Source organism: Gekko japonicus, unplaced genomic scaffold (genome assembly GCF_001447785.1).
Source record: "Gekko japonicus isolate JY-2015 unplaced genomic scaffold, Gekko_japonicus_V1.1 scaffold39, whole genome shotgun sequence".
Lineage (NCBI taxonomy): Eukaryota > Metazoa > Chordata > Lepidosauria > Squamata > Gekkonidae > Gekko > Gekko japonicus.
In genome coordinates, this window is record NW_015169778.1 from 1,622,787 (window position 1) to 1,644,019 (window position 21,233).

The 21,233-nt window shown below is 41.6% G+C and overlaps 1 protein-coding gene across 1 annotated transcript in view; it reads right to left on the bottom strand.

The window, feature by feature from the left end:
• The window catches only part of ZNF407 (zinc finger protein 407), a 510,615-nt gene that overhangs the window by 146,981 nt on the left and 342,401 nt on the right, over positions 1 to 21,233 (bottom strand). Inside the window, exon 7 of the mRNA XM_015416731.1 lies at positions 20,713 to 20,833. Within this exon, the coding sequence (XP_015272217.1) occupies positions 20,713 to 20,833 (121 nt within the window). The remainder of the gene's footprint in view (positions 1 to 20,712; positions 20,834 to 21,233) is intronic.

Genomic DNA, 21,233 nt, shown 5'->3' on the forward strand with positions numbered 1-21,233 from the left:
TCCAAAGGATGGTTTTTCACATTTCTAAGCTGCTCCGCAGGAAAAAGTGATGCATTCGCTCCTTTCTGAAATCCCTTGTTGCCAGAATCTTCTCTTGCCTGTGACCCTGGCAGATTTTCCTATAGATGTATTCCAATTTTACTGGCATAATATGTCCACTTGTGATAGTTGTGTTCTGGGGATTTCTACTAAGGGATACTTAAATGTTCAACAGGTCCCAAAACTATCCTATCATTTCTATGGGAGGAGGGAATGTGACACTAATAGGGCAGAGGCACTGAATGATAAGAGCCTGAGACCCATTTAATTTATTTAATAATCCCTGTGCATTCCACAATAGCCTGTATAATGTTTTTAAAAATAATAACTGGGTTCATTTCAGAGCCTGCACAATGCTTCTCTTTGTCCGTTGTAAGTCTCTCAAATGTCTTATTTTAAAGGAATATATAGTACTCCCGGAAGACATTTTCCCATTTCTATTCTCTTCAACTCCTGTGAGCCCTTGTTCTGTGTGATAAGGCAATCTCCTTCGGGATCTGAGCTGTGTAGTTTCGCACCACGAGTGACAAGGACTCGACTTGAATAACTGCTGTGCGCAGGTTGTAATTATGTCAGCTGGAGTGTTGAACAAGGGGACTGATTAATGTGAGCCCCAGCCCAGGCATAGTCCCTATCAAAACCTTCGTGCAGGCCAAGCAAGTGGGGATGGGTTAAAGCAGGAAAGACAAAACATGCTGTATTGTCCATGATAGATGAATTGCTCCAACAGTCTTCAGGCAGATGTTCCAGGACAGTATAATATACAATTACTCTGCCTTATCACCTTCCAAGGGACAATAAAGCTTCCTCCTTCTATAGCTCATGTGAGTGAAGGCAAAATTAGTTTTACTTTTACAGCACTGACTCACTTATCATGTTGCCTTGATTGTGCTTTTACAGCTAAAGAAAACATATATTCCACTTTTAAACTAAAAAGGGCCTCTTTAATAAAAAGAGAATTCCTTTGAAACTATTTTGCATCACAGCAGTGAAATTCCTGGAGGCCTGAGGTAAAGGGCTGCACGGCTATCATTACAGGACTGTTAACGCGGGTAATGCTCCCTCACGTAACACAGGATCACTCACTTTTATTCCACATTAATTAGCACTGCAATACTGTACTCGGAATCACAAAAGATGCTTAAAGGGGTCACTGAAAGGGCTGAAGCCTCCCTTTTCCCTCCTAACTATCCCAAGTGTGATGATGGTTAAGAGCAAATAGTTCACATTAACTGATCTCCGGTTTGCTTGTTTTGAGAATAGTTCAAAAGACACACATAGCATACAGGGAGTTTTATAACTCCACAAACTGAAATAAGTTGCCTGTTACAGGGTGAGTGCTATGCTGCTCCCACTGTACCCCAGAAGCCACCCTAAAGGAGGGACTGATGCAGGATGGAGAGTGATCGTTTTTGGTCAATGGAAAAGAACATTTGGGTAAAGGGGATGATTAGGCATGCATACAAGATGTGATGTAAGTACTCTCAGAAAGTGAGGGGATTGTGGAGATCCAGTGGTGACACATGGGAAGAGAGAGATGTGAGATGGTGGGGAGTCGTGAGTAGGATGTGGGTATTATGCTTATGGTGGGAAGTACTGGTTCATATATATTGGCAAACAAGAGGTGGAAGAATGGCACATTGGGAATAGATGGTAAACACCATTATTAGAAGCTAATCATGCATTTTTCTAGCGGCCCTCTCAACATCTGCTGGTTGGAGAGTTGGTCCTTTAGCTCATGTGAGTTTCTTGCCCTTGAATGTAAGATTAAAAGTGAATTGGTATCACTAGCCTCTGAAGTGATAGACACTCATAAACATTTAGGATGTCTTCTCATGCAAATCTGCTTTAGCTTGTAAAACTTTAATCCAGACCTCTTTTTATTAGCAGTGTGGTAGGACTCCTAGAAAGTATCAATAGGGAAAAACTGTGTACAAAAATGCTGAAGGCTTTCAACAATATTGAAAATTGTATAAATGTAAAATAAGTATGACAAGTGACAATAAAGAGACGACAATGTACAAAAGAATATTCAATAAGCTATAACAAAGTATTCAATAAAGTATTCTCAGTAAAGCATTCAACGAAGGTTCCGGATTGCAAGCTTTGTTTCGGTTATATTCTTCAAGAATATAGCACTGACATATAAGAAAAACTATTACACATTTTTCATAACCAACTGTAAATGGTGATATTTCTTCAACCAATTTTCAGAATTCCATTCAGAACAACTTCTAAATATTGCAGAATAATCCCAGTATTAATAACACAAATGGGCAACCAGTCACAATTTAGAAAAGAGCCACTCTATATCATTGCTAAGCTGGTGTTTGCCTCTGACATAGTGGATAAGGTCATAAATGAGCAAGCAAGAGGCACCCAACAGGAACCTGATGCAAGGTAGCAGGAGATGGAACTGGAGGTGCTATGTGAACATTGTCTGGCAAGTCAGCATGTAGACTCTAGACCGGCTCAGAAGTTGGAACTGCTTTGGTCTCCGCCGCTACTGACTATACGCCCTGGCTTTCTCTGCCTAACTTGCGTGTGGACTGACAACAGATTAAGGGCATGGCTTCACTGGTACACGTACTGCTGGGCAAGGCCAGAGTTATTCTGACCACACCTGTTTCACCCCCCAATTGTTTCTCTCATCCGCACCATAAATGAGCATTCTAACTGGAGAACTACAGCAGGGAGCACTCGCCCTCTAAAAGCACTCTGAAAAATAAACAACAATTTTAAATATCTTTAAAGCTAGTACTCAGAATGGCGCAGCTCAGTAACAACTACATCACTACGATGCAATAAACAACTGTCTGGAAAGGCCTTATGTCAACAGCTTGGCACTGTCACTGCTAAAATGCAATAATTAACTTGTGAAGGGGCAAAAGAGGATGGGTGGTATATATGCAATGGATGCCAATTTATAAACAACTTATTTTAAGAGGTTCTTGGTGGCACCATAAAGGGTAGTTTTCACATGGTTTATGATATCATCTAAAATGCCATGATATATTTATAGAGACATAACACAAAAAATAAGTTTTATAGCATTATAAACTGTAGAGCTTTCTGGACATGTATCTTAATAGCAATATCACTGCTGAACAAAATATAAAAAGATAGTACAGTTGCGGAAAGCTGGCATTCCATTCAGGCAAGAGGTAAAAAGCAAGACTAAAGGCTAGACTTTGAACCTCATTATTTGCCTCCAGTGAGCAAAAGTATATGACTGTAACACCCTAGAGCGGATCAGGAGGACCCATTGTGTCTGGTGAGTCACAGGTAATTTTCTGTTTCTTCCTTGTGCCAGAGTGAAGTAACCTGCTTTGGGGAGTATAACAGCAAAAGAGTCCTTCCTCAGTGGATTCCTGCTCAGCTGCAGGAATTTTAGCTCCAATATTATGCCCATGTGCTCACAGCAGAGAAAAGGCTATTGTTGACGGAACACAATCAGTATTACCTACTGGGAAGGAAAGCAACTTCACAGCAACAATGATAAGGCACTGGCTGATACTTAGATATGATGCTTAGAGATAACCACTCCCTTGGAAAGGGGATCCTCTGTAAATAGCCTCACCATCTCATTAGGTTCCTCACACAGCCTTTTAGGCATCCACTTCAAGACTGAAATCTTTTAGAAAGCTCTCTGCTCCCTCACTATGGGCAAAAGTATACATATAAACACATGAAGCAGCCTAATTGTCAGTCAGACCACTTGCCTATCAAGGTCAGTACTGTCTGCTGTGACTGGAAGCCGCTCCCCACCATCTCAGGCAGAAGTTGTTCACACCACCTGCTAATCAATAATTTTAACTGGAGCTATTGGGGATTGAACCTGGGCCTTGTACATGCAAAGCCCCCCCACACACACACACACATCCCAACCTATAATATCTTTCAAAATGATGAGTAGAATGTTACCATCAATTCTTCTCCAATCAGATATCCAGGGAAGCAACGAAAGGTAAAATTCTCCTCACCACTTGCACACAGTATTACAGATGACAAGTTACCAATTGGTTACATGGGCACTGTGATAAATTACCACTATATAAATTATCATATCTGTCCAAGTATGCATTACTTTCTTTTACACTCCCTATTGCTACTTCCATGTCTTATAACCCTATCTGCACTCTCTTTTTCACATTCTCATCTTGGTGCCTTTTGCTATGCAGCCCCACATAGCTGCAACAATATGTTTGTCAGGCCACTCTCCCCTTCTTTAAACCTTTCCTAAAGATTCAATATTTTCCTGACCTACCAGTTTAACCTTACCTGCACCTTCAGTTTACCGCTGCTGTCTCATCTCCTACTCTTTGTGTTTAGAACATAAGAGATGCCAATGTTGGATCAGGCCAAAGGCCCATTTAGTCCAACACTCTGTCACACAGGGGCCAAAAATACCAGGTGCCATCAGGAGGCCCACCAGTGGGGCCAGGACATTAGAAGCCCTCCCACTGTTGACCCCCCAAGCACCAGGAAGACAGAGCATCACTTGCCCCAGAGTCCCTATCTATACCTTGTGGCTACTAGCCACTGATGGACGTCTGCTGCTCCATACGCTTATCTAATTCCCTTTTGAAGTCGTCCATGCTTGTAGCTGCCACCCCTTCCTGTGGCCGCTTTGTGCACAGTATTACAGATGACAAGTTACAAATTGGTTACATGGGCACTGTGTTTCAGAACCAACCCCAGGGTTGCCAGCCTCCAGATGGGGCCTGGGGATCTCCCGCTTTTACAACTCCCCTGGAGAAAATGCCTGCTTTGAAGGGTAGACTCGATGGCATTGTACCTTGCTGAGGCCCCGCCTCTCCCCAAACCCCGCCCTCTCCCGGCTCCACCCCCAAAGTCTCCAGGTATTTTCCAACCCAGACCTGGCAACCCTAACCAACCCCCTTCTCCAGGTCTGTCTCAATTTATTTTGCTTCCCTTTTGGCTTGAATCTCCATGCCCATTCAGCTCCAAGGAAGATGGGGAGATATGCAGAATATTTTTTAAACAATTAATATAAGTTGATGCATGGGGCACAGAAATGAATATTTCACTGTGCAATATTTTGAGAAAAGCGATATTCTAACAAAGTGCAAGTTTGTTGAATTCAGTTTGGATTTTATGAACAATGAAAAGAACCAAGTTCATGGAAGAAATCTTTGTTTCCTTCCTCCTTTCCTGATGGTGCACCCTGAACTCCCCAAAAGCTCATCAAAAAGTTGAAGGGTTGTGGCACAGGAAATGGCAGCTGGAGTGGAGAATCAGTGGAAATTCCCCCCCCCCTCTTTTGATAGCTCTTGTATGAACACAACAGGGGGGGGGCTTTCCCCCCTCCAGCTTAAGTTTCCTGAGCCCATACGGCTTGCGGGGGGGGAGTAAAGGGGTTGTATCAGGAAGGGGAAGGTGACAAATTGCCCTTTGTGAATTCTGCTTCATGAAGAATTCATAGGATCTAAGCTAATATTTATAGTTATTTTAACAGTGAACAGTTATTTCCAAGTACTATAACTTTCTTTTACTGAGTTGTCAGTGAGACACTCTCTGCTCCAGATATTTCCTTTCTAGTATTGAGATGCCTGCACACTCAGTTGACTGCTTGCTCTAACAGTCAATTAAGGTTAGGAGAGCGAGCTAGAGAGCACAAAATATACTTTTGGATCTCCACCAAGCAGCAATTATTGTTCATCCTAAGAGAGCAGGCAAATAGGTTATTTCTTGAAAGTGAGCCCTTCTCATGCCTACAGGTTGTGGTATAGCCTGTGTGCTGGGTGACAAAGGGTGGTGAATGGGAGGGACAGAACCCAGGGCACAGAAGTGCTGAGTTTGGAGACTGGAATACAAGGGTTCCATTTGTAGGTCTATATGCGTGAATCTTTTCCCTCAAATGTGGCAGGAAGTTGGCCAATACATGGACAGTACTACTTACATATACATGGAACATGTAGGCATTCATGCTCTAGTATGAGAAAAAAAAATAGGTGAGCATGTGGACCAGCTTGCATGGTGAAGGTGCAGCAGTGTACCACCATCTATATTCAGCTTTTTGCAAGATATGTGCATGCATTCTGGAATTTCTCTTCCTTGCCAAAAAGTCTGAAATATTTCAGGAAGGAATGTAGCTTTTTATTAGTATTACTATTGGCAATAAAGGTTAAGTAAATAGGTTTTTTTCACTTACTCTGCTATGTGGCCTTTGTGATTATAACCTTTTGAGGTGTCACCCTTAGATTAAACAAGGGGCGGGACCCGCGATACTCGCGGGGGGGAGGTAAGTACCCCCCCCATCCTGCCGGTTCCCCCATGTCCTCCACCCCCCTGATCTCCCCCCTTGCCTCTCCCCCCTGGCTCCAAAGCGAGGCACGCAGGGGGCATGTTCGGTATTAGATATATAGATATATAGATAATATTTTTCAAGGAGGCAGTTAATTCTATAACAAATCAATGTTGATAAATTTTGCTTTTACTTGCCCCAAATATCTACATGTAACAATTAGTACATATAAAGAGATAGTATAAATGAGTTCATATCTGCAGTTAAACATAACAATAATGCCTGATTCTAATAGAAGAGCTGTCAGCCATGTCATATTAAACTCTGAATCCATCACTACTGAATGCACTTAATTGGAAGTTGCAATCTCTTAAGATCATTTAGGCAACATTACTTAGTAGTTTAGTAGTAAAATGTGTATTTCATTAAAGCAAGGGATTCTTTAAAATATAATTTAAGTGGAGTGGTGATACTGACTTCATTAGAAACATCACTGGAGAGGGGGAGGACCCTTAATTTGAATGCTCTTGAGGGACATTTTAAACCACAAAGAAAACCTGAAGTTACTTCTTCAGTTTCACAGTTAAAGCGAGTCAAACAGCCACCACGGGGCACAGTTCTGATGAACAATCATGCTCTTCTGTCTCCAGGAAAACCGACTGAACCTCTAACACAGTACTTTTAACTATGGTGTTTTTAGCACCTCAGATTACACAGGCTCTCCATACAATACAAGAGGCATGAGGTATTCCTGTGAGAACCCGACACTGAGAGGGGGGAGGGCTCCTATTACAGCTATGATTAACCTTTTTTTGGCACTGAATTAGCAATCAAAACCATAGCTACTCCCAGGGCTCTTTTTGTAGCAGGAACTCCTTTGCATATTAGGCGACACACCCCTAATGTAGCCCATCCTCCAAGAGCCTTTTATAAATTACAAAATGAAAAAGGGAAATTGGGGGAGGGGCTCTTTATATTTTATTTTCATCATTTGTTCAGTCCACTGGTTAATAAAAATTCAACATTCACTTTGCTAAACAAAGTCAAACAATTCTTATGAACAGGCACATGAAAAAACAGAGCAAAGTAACGGCATGGTGGCTGAAAAAACAGAGCAAAGTAACAGCATGGTGGCTGAAATTGCTGCTACTTCGTGAGCAGTAATTGACTTATATATTTATTTACTCCATTTATACCTTGCCTTTCTCCCCCATGGGCACCCAGAGTGGTTTACTTCCTTGTCTTCTCCTAGTCTGTATATTCACAACAACCCTGTGAGGTAGGTTAATCTGCAAGGACATGAATGGCCCAAGCTCTCCCAGTGAGCTTCCATGGCAGAACCTGAGTCTTTCAGATCGTAGACCTTTAACCACCACACCACATGGGCTTTCTTAGCTACATCACATTACATGTTGGATGAGGACTTCAGGTATTTACCTTCCTGCAAACCAGGAAACTCTGCTTTCACAATGGTGGATGCATCTTTGAGGATTTCTTTCTCAACAAAGTTTGAGTCCAGTGGCACCTTTATGACCAACAAATTTTTATCTTGAATATAAGCTTTTGTGCGCACACACAATAGTGTACAAGAAAGCTTATACCCAGAATAAAACTTTGTTGGTCTTAGAGGTACCACTGGACTGAAAATCTGTACTGTTGTTTCACACCAACACGGCTACCCACCTGAATCTTCCTCCCCTTAAAAAAGTCTCACAATCCATGCATTTTTCTACTGATGTTATAGACCAGGGATCTATCCACTTATGGACTGTGACACAAAAAGTAATTGCTGGATGATATCGGTGTATGAAAATTTCTTTTAGGTTACCTCAAGTAGCATGTCCAATACTGAGAATATAGGGACATTATCTTACTGAATTCTGCATTGGTAAAACTGCTGCATGTGACGGAAGCTGGCAACCTTATGTATAAATGGCAGGATATGCCAGTTTTAGAATATTTATGGTCCAGCACCTTCTTGTTCCTCAGAAGTTCTCTCCTTTTCCAGGAGCATACCAATTTCTTCTCTCAGTTCCAAGTCATATTTTAAGATTTTCCTCAGGGATAACAGACAAATGTATGTCTGTATCAGGAGAACACTGAATTTGGCTCCAACCTTTTCACACAATACTTTGAAAACTATGAAATCTGTGACACTGCCTCAGATATGATTAACAATTTTAACAACCTCAGAGCTGTCATGAATCAGAGGGCCATTTGCCCCAGGAAAATGCACCATCCTCTATGATCTCTGCCATAAAGTCCTTGTAGGGAGGAACAGAGATGAAGCCTGCACAAATGCTAAAACCATTCTTAACCAATGTAACTTAGAAAGTATTCCTTCTGCATTTTATTTCCTAGTTCTCTGTAAAACCTATACTGTGTTCTGCTACATATTGTCATGCTTTTGTGCTCTTAGGCCCCGGTCACACCGGCCGGAAAATGCGGGGGGGGGGAAGCGTGGCTATTTGCCCCGGAGCAAAATATTGCGCGGCTGCCCGATCAGACGTCCCATCGAGGTCCCGTGGTTAGGGGGGAGGTGCCAATCACATGACTATCCTACAGCGCAGCAAAGAAGCGGTGCGGCGCAATCACACCAGCAATCACTAGGCACCGCTTTTGTGGCAATCGGGAATATTTTTTTTCACCAGAAGGTGCGCATGCGCATGATCGTTTGTGCGCATCCTGTGCAGACTGGAAAAAAAAAGTAACCGGTTTGCGACGGGACTAGGACGGGACGCAATCAGACGCCCGCCCTTGCCCCGCGTTGTTCGGAAACTAGTACCACGAAGGTACTAGTTTTTAAGCCGCATCTTCAGTGGGAAGCCACGGGTTAGCCACGGGAGCACTACGCTTCCCAGATGTTGTGGTGTGATCGTGCCTGGAAAATCCGCCAATCATCCATCTCTTTAGCGCGGCAAATGCTCCGTGTGACCGGGGCCTTAGTGAGGTATGCACAAAACACTAGGTTTTTCGAGACAAATCACATTCTGTCTGGTACACTATAGCAACTGTTTCCCTATTCTTCCACTGCATTCTAACCAATTCATACTCTACAAACTCACATTCTAGAAGAAGTTGCTGGACTTTAATGGCAACCCTGCTGGCCTCTTGGCACATTGCAATGAAGAAGAAATTGGCTGCCTGCTAGATACATTCCACTGGGTCCTAAAACGTCACCAAGATTTTGAATAGTGGTGTGTAATTTTCTTTAACTGGTATTTTTTGGTTCAGGTCAAATGGACAAGAAATAATTTCGGATTTCCAAAAATTCCCGGAGCCCAATACCGCTATGGCATTGGGATCTGGGATTTCTCAGAAATTCTAAATTTGGGGGGGTCCAATAGACCCAAGAAAAAAAGGTTTTTAAAAAACAAGCCTGATCCTGGGGCTTCTCCTGCAGCTCAGTTTAAAGCCAGCTCCAGGATCTGTTGCATCATGGGAAGCAGACTGCCCTCCAGAGCACGCAGATCCTGGATGGGTGGGCTTCTCCTGCAGCCCGGTTTAAATCCGGCTGCAGGAGAAGCCAGAGCAACGCTCATCCGGTGGGGAGCAATCTGCTCCGCATAGGCACAGCCGATCCTGGCTGGGCTGGCTTCTCCTGCAGCCCGGTTTAAATCCGGCTGCAGGAGAAGCCAGAGCAACGCTCATCCGGTGGGGAGCAATCTGCTCCGCATAGGCACAGCCGATCCTGGCTGGGCTGGCTTCTCCTGCAGCCCGGTTTAAATGGGGCTGCTTGAGAAGGCAGCCCCAAGCCGAGCCAGCGGAACAGTCTGCTCCCCACCAACACAGCTGATCCTCAGGCTGTCTTATGCAGTCCCTTTATATGTGATTTTTTCAGGAATTTTTTCAGAAAACCTGGATACATTAGAGAAGCCAAAATATACCCCAAAAATACTTATAAGGGTTTTTTTGGGTGTATTTTTGGCTTGGATAGATCCGAATGCACACCCCTAATTTTGAATAGTCCTGTAACAGAGAGTAGCACAGTCCTGGCAATACTGCCACACAATGTCAAAGTCCAGAGAATGCTTGGGTGCCGAAAAGGTATCCACAACAGGAAAAAACGAACAGAAGAAAGAAAGAATACATAACGAGAACTAATAAAAATAACAACAATAAGTACAACAGCAGCAGTAACACATATAATGTCTAACTTATTAATAACTTATTAGAATTATAAGGTAGTGTGTCCCTCTTCCAAAAGGGTCTAATTATTCTTGGGTTAAGGCTGTAGAAGGAAGGAGAGTTGTTTCCCCCTTCGTTCTCCTCATAATCCAACAGAGTGCATGCATGCACGAGGGGGGCAAGGCTGGACAGGGCATCTTAGCCTACATTTCTTGCTAGGTGGGGATGCTGCAGGTAAATGAAAATTCTCTGACTTTGTCTCTAAACCAACTGTCTGCATAGATTTGAACTAACATGAGAAATATGTAAGATGAACAAAAAAATATTTACTTTTAAGTACAGAAACTTACTATAATGAATAGCTTCCTTGAGCAAGCAAAACATTCCTTAAATTACATTTACATTGTCAAACACTGAACTATGAACAGTCATACCATCTAAATGAGGAATTGTCATCCGACAGTATGCAAAATCATGATACAAGAGAGAGCAATCTTGAAAAATCCACCAAATCCTGGGTGGGCAGAGCTGGGCAGGTGATGTGGGCAGAATCTGAAGCACCACTGCTTTTGGGGTGGCCCCAGACCTCTAAAAAAATCCACAATAACATTCCTATTCTTATATTCTTTAAAGGTAAGCTGTTGTGTCACATATTTTGAATGCTCACTCTGACATTCTTTGATGAGGAGAATCATTGCTGAAGGTGGCTACAGGCCTGGCTGGACAAGGGAGACCGAAGATCTCCTGTTCTCAGCTTAACATTCTGAATGTGCAGGCACAGAGGTAAGGAAAAGAGAAAATAAGACTCTGTTGTGCCCTCTAGGCTTTTCTCTCATGGAAGATGGGAAAGGATTGCACTCCAAGTTTTAAGAACTCAAACTTTTACAAGACAAACACTTTTTAAGTTGTGATGAAATGAGCACCATGTAAATACGATCAAACTGATGTGTGATAATCCAAAATAAGTACCATTCCCCCTTCCAGTCTCACAGAGTATTCAGACAACCAAAGTTGCTTGAATTTCTGACATTAATTGATCCAAATTGTATTTGCTCATCTCAAAGAGTGAGCTCTGCAAAGAAATAAAAAGGATTTTACTACACATCAGGTACAGTCTGATGGTAGAGCAGTGCATCTTCCCACCCACAATCAATATATTGGCCAACTTAACCATTATTGAAGGAGTGGGGGGGGACTTATTGTATTTTAGTTAAGAGGCAATAACTCTGTATTCAGTGATCTCAGGTATGTTACCCAAGAACATATTAATCAACTGGAGAATTATCAGCCTATGTCTTGTTCTGTACCTGGCAGCAGGCAGTAAGACACATGAGTAAGGTTGCCGACCTACAGGTGGCACCTAGAGATCTCACAACCAAGATGAGTTCTTTGGAGGGTGAACTCTATGGCATTATACCCTGTTGAAGTACCTCCCCTCCCCAAATCCCACCCTCCCCAAGCTCCACTCCCCAAATCTCCAGGTTTTTCCTAACCCAGGGCTGGCAACCCTACACATGGGTAATAAGCAGGCAGCTAAGAACTAGCAGAGCACTGACCATCAATGTTGGAGTCTAAGGATCTCCCCAAGAGCCCTGGAGAACAGGATCCTGGCATCAGGGACCAAAAACTACTGTTGTAGATGTTGAACCAGATTAGGCTGGAATTCAACTGAAGATCATACATGGAACCCACCCTTTCCTATAGCCAGGGGTAGGTCCTTGACACTGACAAGATGTTGTTTCCTCCTCAGTGAGACTGGAGATGGGGAGGCCTTGAGCTGCCAGGTGTGCATTCCTCTACCTGATCCAGGCTTTGGCTCTGGCCCTCTACCATCTTTGTTCCTAGGCTCTCATGGAACACTCAGGAGGTGGGCAGGTCCACTCGGGGTTCCTGATCTGCTTTTTCAATGGGATTTTGAATGGAATTCTGCTGTTGGAAAGGGAGCTGGGGTTTCTAGGGTGCTTCTAGGGTACACAAAACCTCAAACACAGTAGGGAACATGGGGGGGGGTCCTCTTCTCTTGAGGAATTTTCCTCCCATGTAGAAGTAGGGGGCCAGGGCAGGTCTTGACAGGTGGCCAAATGACCTTAGAAAAACCTATGAATATAAACTTTTAAATACGTTTCTGAAACATTCTCTTGCAAGACAATCCATTCCTCCTTGTCTCATCCCTGTACATCATCCCACTGGGATCTCTTTACCTCTTTATTCAAATGCATGCCCAGTGTCTTAGTATAAAACAACTTTAAAGTTGTTATAAGTGTATTTTAGATCCAATTTTATGCCTCCTTTAGATCTGGAAAGATGGGTGAAATACAATTATTTCAAATTCTACCCTTTTTGCTTCTGAATCTTGATATTCAAAAAAGAAAAACAAAATGAAAGTTTGCAATATTATCTACACAGAACTTTTTAAAAATACACAACAACTTCATTACATGATAATAGCTCAAGTGCTTGGGGAATACTGCCAAAATAGTACTGTCAAAATATAGTTTATGTTTGCCTTTGTAAGGCTCACATTTCTACCACAATGAGTATAAAAGCAAAAGTTAACTACCACACAAGGGATTGTCCAGTGGTATTCCTTGTAGAATGACCATCCCCAAAGACAGCCTTTGTCCGTTTTAAATGGGAATTGAGACCAAAGTATCCTGAACTAAAACAAACATGTTTATTTTGATTCTATTTAGAAAGAAGTAGTTACTTTGTTTTCAAAATGGCTACACTAATTACTGAGTTATCCAGTACTTATTTATTCTTTAATTCCACAATAGGACACGTTTTTATATTGTGCATACATGCACACAAATAAGCTATATATACAGTAACAAAACAACAGCAAAACATGAAGTATTTTTGTTAAATATGTTAGTTAATTTTCCCCCAAGATATATAACTATTGTACAGTCTAAATACAGAAAATTAATTGAACTGGTTTAAACTGAAAACCAAAACAGAAGGGGGGAAAAACCCAATCCAAAGAAACAACAAAATTGGGTACCTGAAGGTTTGGGTGAGAGAAAATTATGAGGAACAATTAAACAAAATAGATGATGATGATGATGATGATGATGATGATGAAGAAGAAGAAGAAGAAGAAGAAGAAGAAGAAGAAGAAGAAGAAGAAGAAGAAGAAGAAGAAGAAGAAGAAGAAGAAGAAGAGGAGGAGGAGATTGGATTTATACCCCGCCATTCACTTGGAGTCTCAGAGCGGCTTACAAACTCCTTTCCCTTCCCCTCCCCACAACAGACACCCTGTGAAGTAGGTGGGGCTGAGAGAACTCTGACACAAACTGCCCTTTCAGGAACAGCTGTGCCAAAGCTTGTGACTGACCCAAGGTCACATCAGCAGGTGCAAGTGGAGGAGTGGGGAATCAAACCCGGTTCTCCCAGATTAGAGTCCGTACACTTAACCACTACACCAAACTGGCAATATGCATTTATTCTAAAGTGCACTAAAACTCTACTTTAAAAACAAAGGCACATTCCACCCTTGAAGCAGTGAATATTTGGAGTAAGAAGTTCTGTAACATGATACAATTCAATATTTCTAGATTAAGAGTCTTGAACCAATAAAACAGGACCACCAATTCAATATTTCTAGGTTGATAACCTTGAATAGGGTTGCCAGCCCCCAGGTGGGAGCAGGGTATCCCCAATTTTGCAGGCCCCTGCCCACTGCCGGTCAGCTGGCCAGTAGGGGAAGTCCCACCCCCAACAGCCACAACCTGGCATGATGTCCCCCACATGATGACATCATGCGGAAGTGATGTCATCACACTGGGGATGTTGCACGGAGATACTCTGGTGTTTTGGGCAAAACTCTATGATAACCATAGAGTTTTGCCCAAAATACCAGAGGGTTGCCGTGCGATATCCCTGGCGTGATGATGTCACTTCTGTGTGACGTCATCCCACCAAGGATATCATACGTGGCAACATCACTCCACCCCCCACTCCCAGAGAGCTCTCTCCCACCCCCTACCGGCAAGGAGGTAAGACCAGGCAATCCTAACCTTGAGCTACATTAAAACAGGACCAAACACATTTCAGCCTCCAAGGCCTTCCTCAGTGGTTAAATTATTATCTATATGCACTCTGTGACATAGAAATGTGATAATGCCAAGGCAGGTCAATTATAAGGCCTGAAAATAAAGAATGTAATTATAATATAAAGAATATAATTATTCAATAATTTATATATGAAAAATAAACAGTTTGACTACATAAAGCTTTTTAAAAAAAAATTGGAATTAATTATTCACATTCAAAACATTCTGTGTGGCAAAAAAATTAGGTTGTATAAAATGTTTTCTTAGACTTTTAAGCACACGCAACCAGGGAATGCAGATTTAATAACTCCTTCTGTATATGACAAAACTTTTATAATAAGTGGATTATTATAAAACTTTTATAATAAGCAAATTATCCAGTGGCGCCACTCTGAAATACTTCCATCCAAGCTCTATTATCAAGACAGCCTCTCTCTGGTTTTCTGCATAGTTGATTTTAATTTTATTGTTAAACTTCTACTTATTGTTATTTTAGTCATGATTTTTAGGTGACTTTGTAACCAACCCTGAACCCACTTGCAGGGAGGGCGGATAGAAATTGAAGTAATAAATAAGAGAAATTCAATTACTTAAGGACACAACAAATTGACATAATTCGGCTATCTGGCACAGAAAAGTTGTGGGTGGACAAGAATTCTGCTCTCTTCTATCTAACTCCTCACATAAAACACCCAAAGCCTCATTCTGTGAGATACTGATGTAAAGGCAAAAAACATCCAGTGTCACAAATAACACCTCCTCAGTATGTAATTGCATATTGTTGGTGTGGTTTTTTATAAAAATCCATTGTACCCCTTAAATAGGATCTAATATTTGGAACTAGTGATTTTAAAAACAGATCCACATAGAAAGCTAAAGGTTCCAAAACTGATCCATAACTGGATACTATAGGGCCTCCTGGGATTGGGAGCCTACCTTTATGTATTTTGGGCAATAAATAAAACTGAGGCACCCTTTCTTCCATTTGTAAGGGAAAATTGTATGTGGGTTTGTCAATATAGTCTTTTAGTAGTCTCTCCTCCAAGAGTTCAAGAATTTCCATCTTTTAATTCTCTTGTTTGGATTTATAGCACTCCTAACATAATGTGCTGTATTATCCAAAAGAAGAGCCCTGCTGGATCAGACCAGTGGTCCATCTAGTCCAGTGGCCAACCAGTTCCTCTGGAGGGCCAGCAACAGGGCATAGAGGCCAACCCTGATGTTGCCTCTTGGCTCTGGGATTCAGAGAATTAGTGCTTCTGAATGTGGAGGGTCCCCCCAGTCACTTATCCTCCATGAATCTATCCAGTCCCCTTTTAAAGCTGTTTATTTCTGTGGCCATCACCTCTGGCAGCGAATTCCACACTTTAATCACTCTCTGTGTTAAGCAGTGTTTCCTTTTGTCCATCCTGAACCTACTGCCCATCAACTTCTTTGGATGCCCTCGAGTTGTAGTATTTTGGGAGAGGGAGAAGAAGTTCTCTTTGTCAGCTCTCTCTGCGTAATGTTAATCTCAGTACTCTTGACCTTGTTACCCACGTGTACACATCATTGCTGGCACTAAAGGATGGGGGGGCTGTATTCTGCTCTACTTGTCTAGCAGAGGATTGCTCTTCAAGTACTGTGGCACAAATTTTATACAGCAATCCTTAAAGTAGCAGGATAGGATTAAGCTGCATACATACTACAAGGATCACCACTGTAGGGTAAAACCTGAAAGAAAATGAAGCCTTGTGCCTAGGCAAATAGTTCAAAACACAGGTAGCAGTGATCAGAGGTATATACTTCACATGGTAATGGAGAAAGGAGTGAGCAGAGGACTAAAACATGATAGGTAAGGAAGGAAATACAGGGGGCAGTTATGTAGAAGTCTTTCTTTTGGCCTTTTTATGATGCCCAAATTATTTCCTGAAGGATGGCCAATGGAATGGAACTTGTCCTTTTGAGGACAATAAAGACTTATAATTTGATAAATAACACAAAATTAAAAATCAAAAGCACTGCTTGCTACAGAATTGTACACTATCTAAGACCTATAGAGTCACTTCTTTAAAGAAGCACAATTTTCAACAGTGTACACACTTGTTTTAAGGGGTAATCATGCTTTCCAATAAACACACATGTTTCTTTATAAGCCAGTCACCATCTTGACATTTGCCTCTGGCCAAGCAAACTGGGCATCAAAGAAGAAGCTGAGCTTCTTTGAATGCTACTACCAATGTTATTTTGCTGGGAAAGTGTGCTATACAAGCAGCACAAGTGGCATGCTATTCTCCCCCAGACTAAATGGCCTGTCAACAATTCCTCCCATTCCTGAGCTAGAGACACTGTGACTGAACCCAATTTTGCTAATAGCAATTAAAGAAACATTAAACTTAGTTTGACATACAAAATACCAACCATAGTGGAGGAACACAAAATGTGTATAGAGAGTAAAATATAAATGCAACAAGAAAACAGAAGGAAAACAATTTGCATGTGACACTGTTTTTAGAGCTGTAATAAGGAGGGTATTTTAAAAGAAATCCTGTAATTTACACTGCAGTAATATATTCCTGCTTTATAAACTGATGGATCCCATTTAATACAGAAGGAAAATATGGAATCCTTGCGTGGTGATTTCTGTTTTGGACTGCACACAAGTCTCCAGTTAAGAAACTTCCTCCCATCAAGTTTTAAAGTAAGAAAATAACATTTTCTAGACTGCAAACTTACAATATATATATATATTTAAAAAACATTATCCCCACAATAAAATGTATATTCACTAACTGATGGAAATATATATATAACACAGAACCAGAACCGCATCAATGCAGAATTTTATGAATGTACTATGGTACTTTTGGGTGGGGGAAGAACATAAGCAGATACCGCAGTCCTCACCAGTTCAGCAAAATCTGAACTGGGGTGTATGTGCTGTTTTTTAAGTATTCTGAAAGACTTTTTAAAAGACTTTGCATTAAGGCATGTTTTTACTTCATAACCTGCAGGGGGAACAATACACTTGCTTTGCAATATCATATTATAACCTAACAGTTGAAGACTACAAAAACTGCACTTTAAAAATAAACGGAAGTGATGTGATATCTGAACAAGGGACCTTTGATTCTTAAAAGCTCACACCACCAAAACCTTGTTGGTCTCTAAGGTGCTATTGGACTTGAACCTAGCTGTGATTTTAAAAGAATCCCAATATTCTCTCCAGGGGAGCTTGCTCAAGCATTAACTGGAGACTGGGGCAATTTCTACTGTTTCCTCCTCTTCATTGTAGCCCCGTTTTGCTATGATGCATTTTGTTGCCACAGTCTACAGACCTGCAGAGGAAGATTTCTCAGGTGGCCTCGGGGACTGCTTGGGGAAGTACCAAGCAGGGAAGAACTGTTCTGTCTATTTCTTCCATAACCTATTTATATAGGATCCAGTGTCTTGGCTTCATCATGGATTATTGTTTCATTTTGACCAATACACGGTAACTGCTATGTGAGGCCAACTGTACATAGCTCCATATTAACTTGTTAATCATAGCACGTTACTTAAAAGTATGACCACTAATTTCACTTGAATTACTCATAAGTAATATTTTCAGGATTATCCTTGTATCTTTGCTCTCACACCTACTTCACTGGTGGGAATATCAACCTGGCTAGTTTTTGACTATGAACTACATATAGCCCTCCTTTCTGTGACGTCCCACCTGGACCCATGTAATCTTTGAAAATAAAGAGATGTGTCATCCAAACCGTCATCATGTTCTGTAACGTTCAAGATTACATTACATTACATTACATTACATTACATTACATTACATATTAGACTTCTATACCGTTCCTTCCCGAAGGCTCGGAGTGGTTTACATAGACATTTAATTGCCTAGCTAGGGCCAAAATGCAAGGGGGAGGGTGAATGCCTTACCAGGCATCTATGCAGCAATGGTCTTCTTATGTTGTTCTTTCGTGGCCGATTCTTTTTTTGCTGTGTTCGGGCAGCGGTGTCTTTGGCGGAGGTCTCTCTCTCTCTTCATATCGGCTCTTTTGGGGTGGTCTTTTACGGTGCGCGGCCATGCGATGCCGTAACCGTTGGGCTCCGTCCCGCAGGCTCCGACCACGTTGTGTCACCACGCTGCCACGTCACCCAGGCCAATCGCCATCCGAGTCGCCCGCTGTCTCCTGCCAGCCTGCCGCCATGTTCTTTTCCTGCCGGATCGCAGCTCGCCGTTTGCACCGCCATCCAGCCACTCAGCCGCCGCCGCTGCGCTCCAATTTTTTTATTAGAGGAAGGGTAGGGTGCCCCCCCACTCTAGGAGTGGGTACCCATTTATCTATTTGCTTTAAGGGCTTTTGAACCGCTGGGTGGGCGGGAGCTGGAACATGGGCCGGGAGCTCACCCCGGCCGCAGTGGGACTCGAACAGCTGTTAAGGCTGTTTGGTGATAGATTACTTTTTGCAGGCTTTAACTGCCTGCGCCACCGCTCCCTTACTGAGATTAACACCATGTGCTCTTCTGTACCACCTATTTCATACAAAGGCGCCCACCCCAATATTAGCATTAGAATTGTGTAAAATCAGCACTTAGCCAAACTAAGAAATAACAGGCAATACTACATTTGCTGACTTATCAAAGTATCTGAAAGATTATTTAGTTTTAAAAGAATATCTATATGCCAGTTTTGTTTTAATTACTATGTTGCATGCATTGGAGCGTATTATAAATGGGTCTTTATTTTACAAAGTGTGAACATACACAAAACAAAAGGGAACTATGAACTCCCCAGGGAAGCTGTCCAAAAAGAGAAAAGTGGTCTCTATAAAGCCACCCTCCCCAACTCAGAATGCTAGTGTTGCTGAATCCACACAATGAATCCTTCTGTGCTTGATGTCAAATGCTATAATCCTTTACCGAGCATTGTTTAATTAGTTTATTATGCATAATAAATGTAAAATATTTTATTTTAGTTTACATAATTATATTACAAATGCATGCCATTTATCCTCAGACTTGTAGGATATCCTTCACAAGTGACAAGTTTTTAGAAAGGTGCATTTATAAAAATAATGCAATTTGCAGGCCAGGCAGTTTGAGCTTCTTTTCTATTATCCTGGAACAAAAAACAACAACAGCCTTGCTTTGCTACCTTTGGGCTGCTATCTTACAAATAGTACAAAACAACACAACACAGAAATCAATGACAGATGTTAACCTGCGTAGTGATGCTGTAGCAGAATACGCATCTCTTTAATGAAGGTATATTAGTGACTTAAAATAATTCAGTAATATGCCTGTGGTGATGTGAGTATTTTATTCCAGCAATCAAAATACATTCCACTCAGCTGATTGCACTTTAACCCAAGAATATTTCAATTCTGTAGCCACTAGATATGATGCAAACCTTAAAAAAAATTAACAGAGCTGTAAAGCAAATGAACACCGGTCTCATCAAATAATGCAGTTCAATGCACAACGGAACTATAAAGTGGTTCCAGAGGCAGAAGCCCTTATGATAGGGCAAAAACAGCTACGTACACGAAGACAACTCCTTTTTTTTGCCCCCTATGTTCTCAGGAAGATTTAAAACAGAATACGTTATAAGGAGTGAGATTAACCAATGCTTACTAGGGTTAACATTTCCACTCATGAAAAAGTAACCCCTAATAACCATTAAGTACCATTTGTGTTTCCAGAGTCTTATTTCAAAGATAACAAAATACACAGCCATCCAAACCCTTCTCTGATTTAAAAAAAGGTGACTCTTCCTGGCTCTGAATCATTCACAATATTTTTCATGCAAACAGAGGAAAAATAAGCTCCGGTCACTGTTCCTAAAATGACAGGCAGGTGCTTCAATTTAACCTGCTTTATGGACAATGAGGCTGCTGAATTCTTAGGGGGACATTCTTCTTTAGTGTCATGGCTGCAACTCAACCAAGATTCCCCCTCCCCCAATGCAGCTGATCTAAAGAGGCAACGCAGATCAGCCTTCCCTCCACAGAGAATTCTAACAGACACAAGAGCAGCACCTGCAAAATATACAGCATCGGCCCTTCACTTCAGTGTTTCACACCAAAAGCCTTCAAAACAGGTCTGTTTTTTCCTCCTGTATTTGAAAAATAACAACCCCCCAAACTTGCTTAATTCTGTAGTGATGGGAAAGCAATGCCAATGTGTTTTAATAATGAAATGGCACGAATGCCACTAGATCACCAGCATTTCTGCTCCTATTACCTGTAGTCGCACCAAGGGCATCTGTAGGGTTTTTCCCCAGTATGGACGCGTTTGTGCCGTGTCAGATGGGACTGGGTTGTAGAAGCAAAGTTACACTCATCACACTTGAATGGCTTCTCTCCTGAAAGACAGTGAAAGAGATTTGTTTTTACAGGTAGAAAGGAGAAGGTAAGGTTCGTTGGTTACTAACCTACAATATCGCAGAAGGGTAAATAAATATTGCAATGCTAAGAGCAATGCATGAAATCTCATGCACAAAACATTAGGGGACATATTCTCTGCAACATATATTATCTACCATAGTGGCTAATTCATAACTCATACAGCATTTGTTACAACTGACTTGGGTCTATGATTTTTTGAAAATGCTTCCATATCGTGACGACTCCATGTGTATTGAATTGCCTGTGTATATTAATTAACCATGTACCTCTATAGAGTATTTCTGACTCCCAGTACACACTATGAAGGTAAATGGGATTTTTGTGGTGATGAGGCAAATTACATGAATGAAGCCAGGG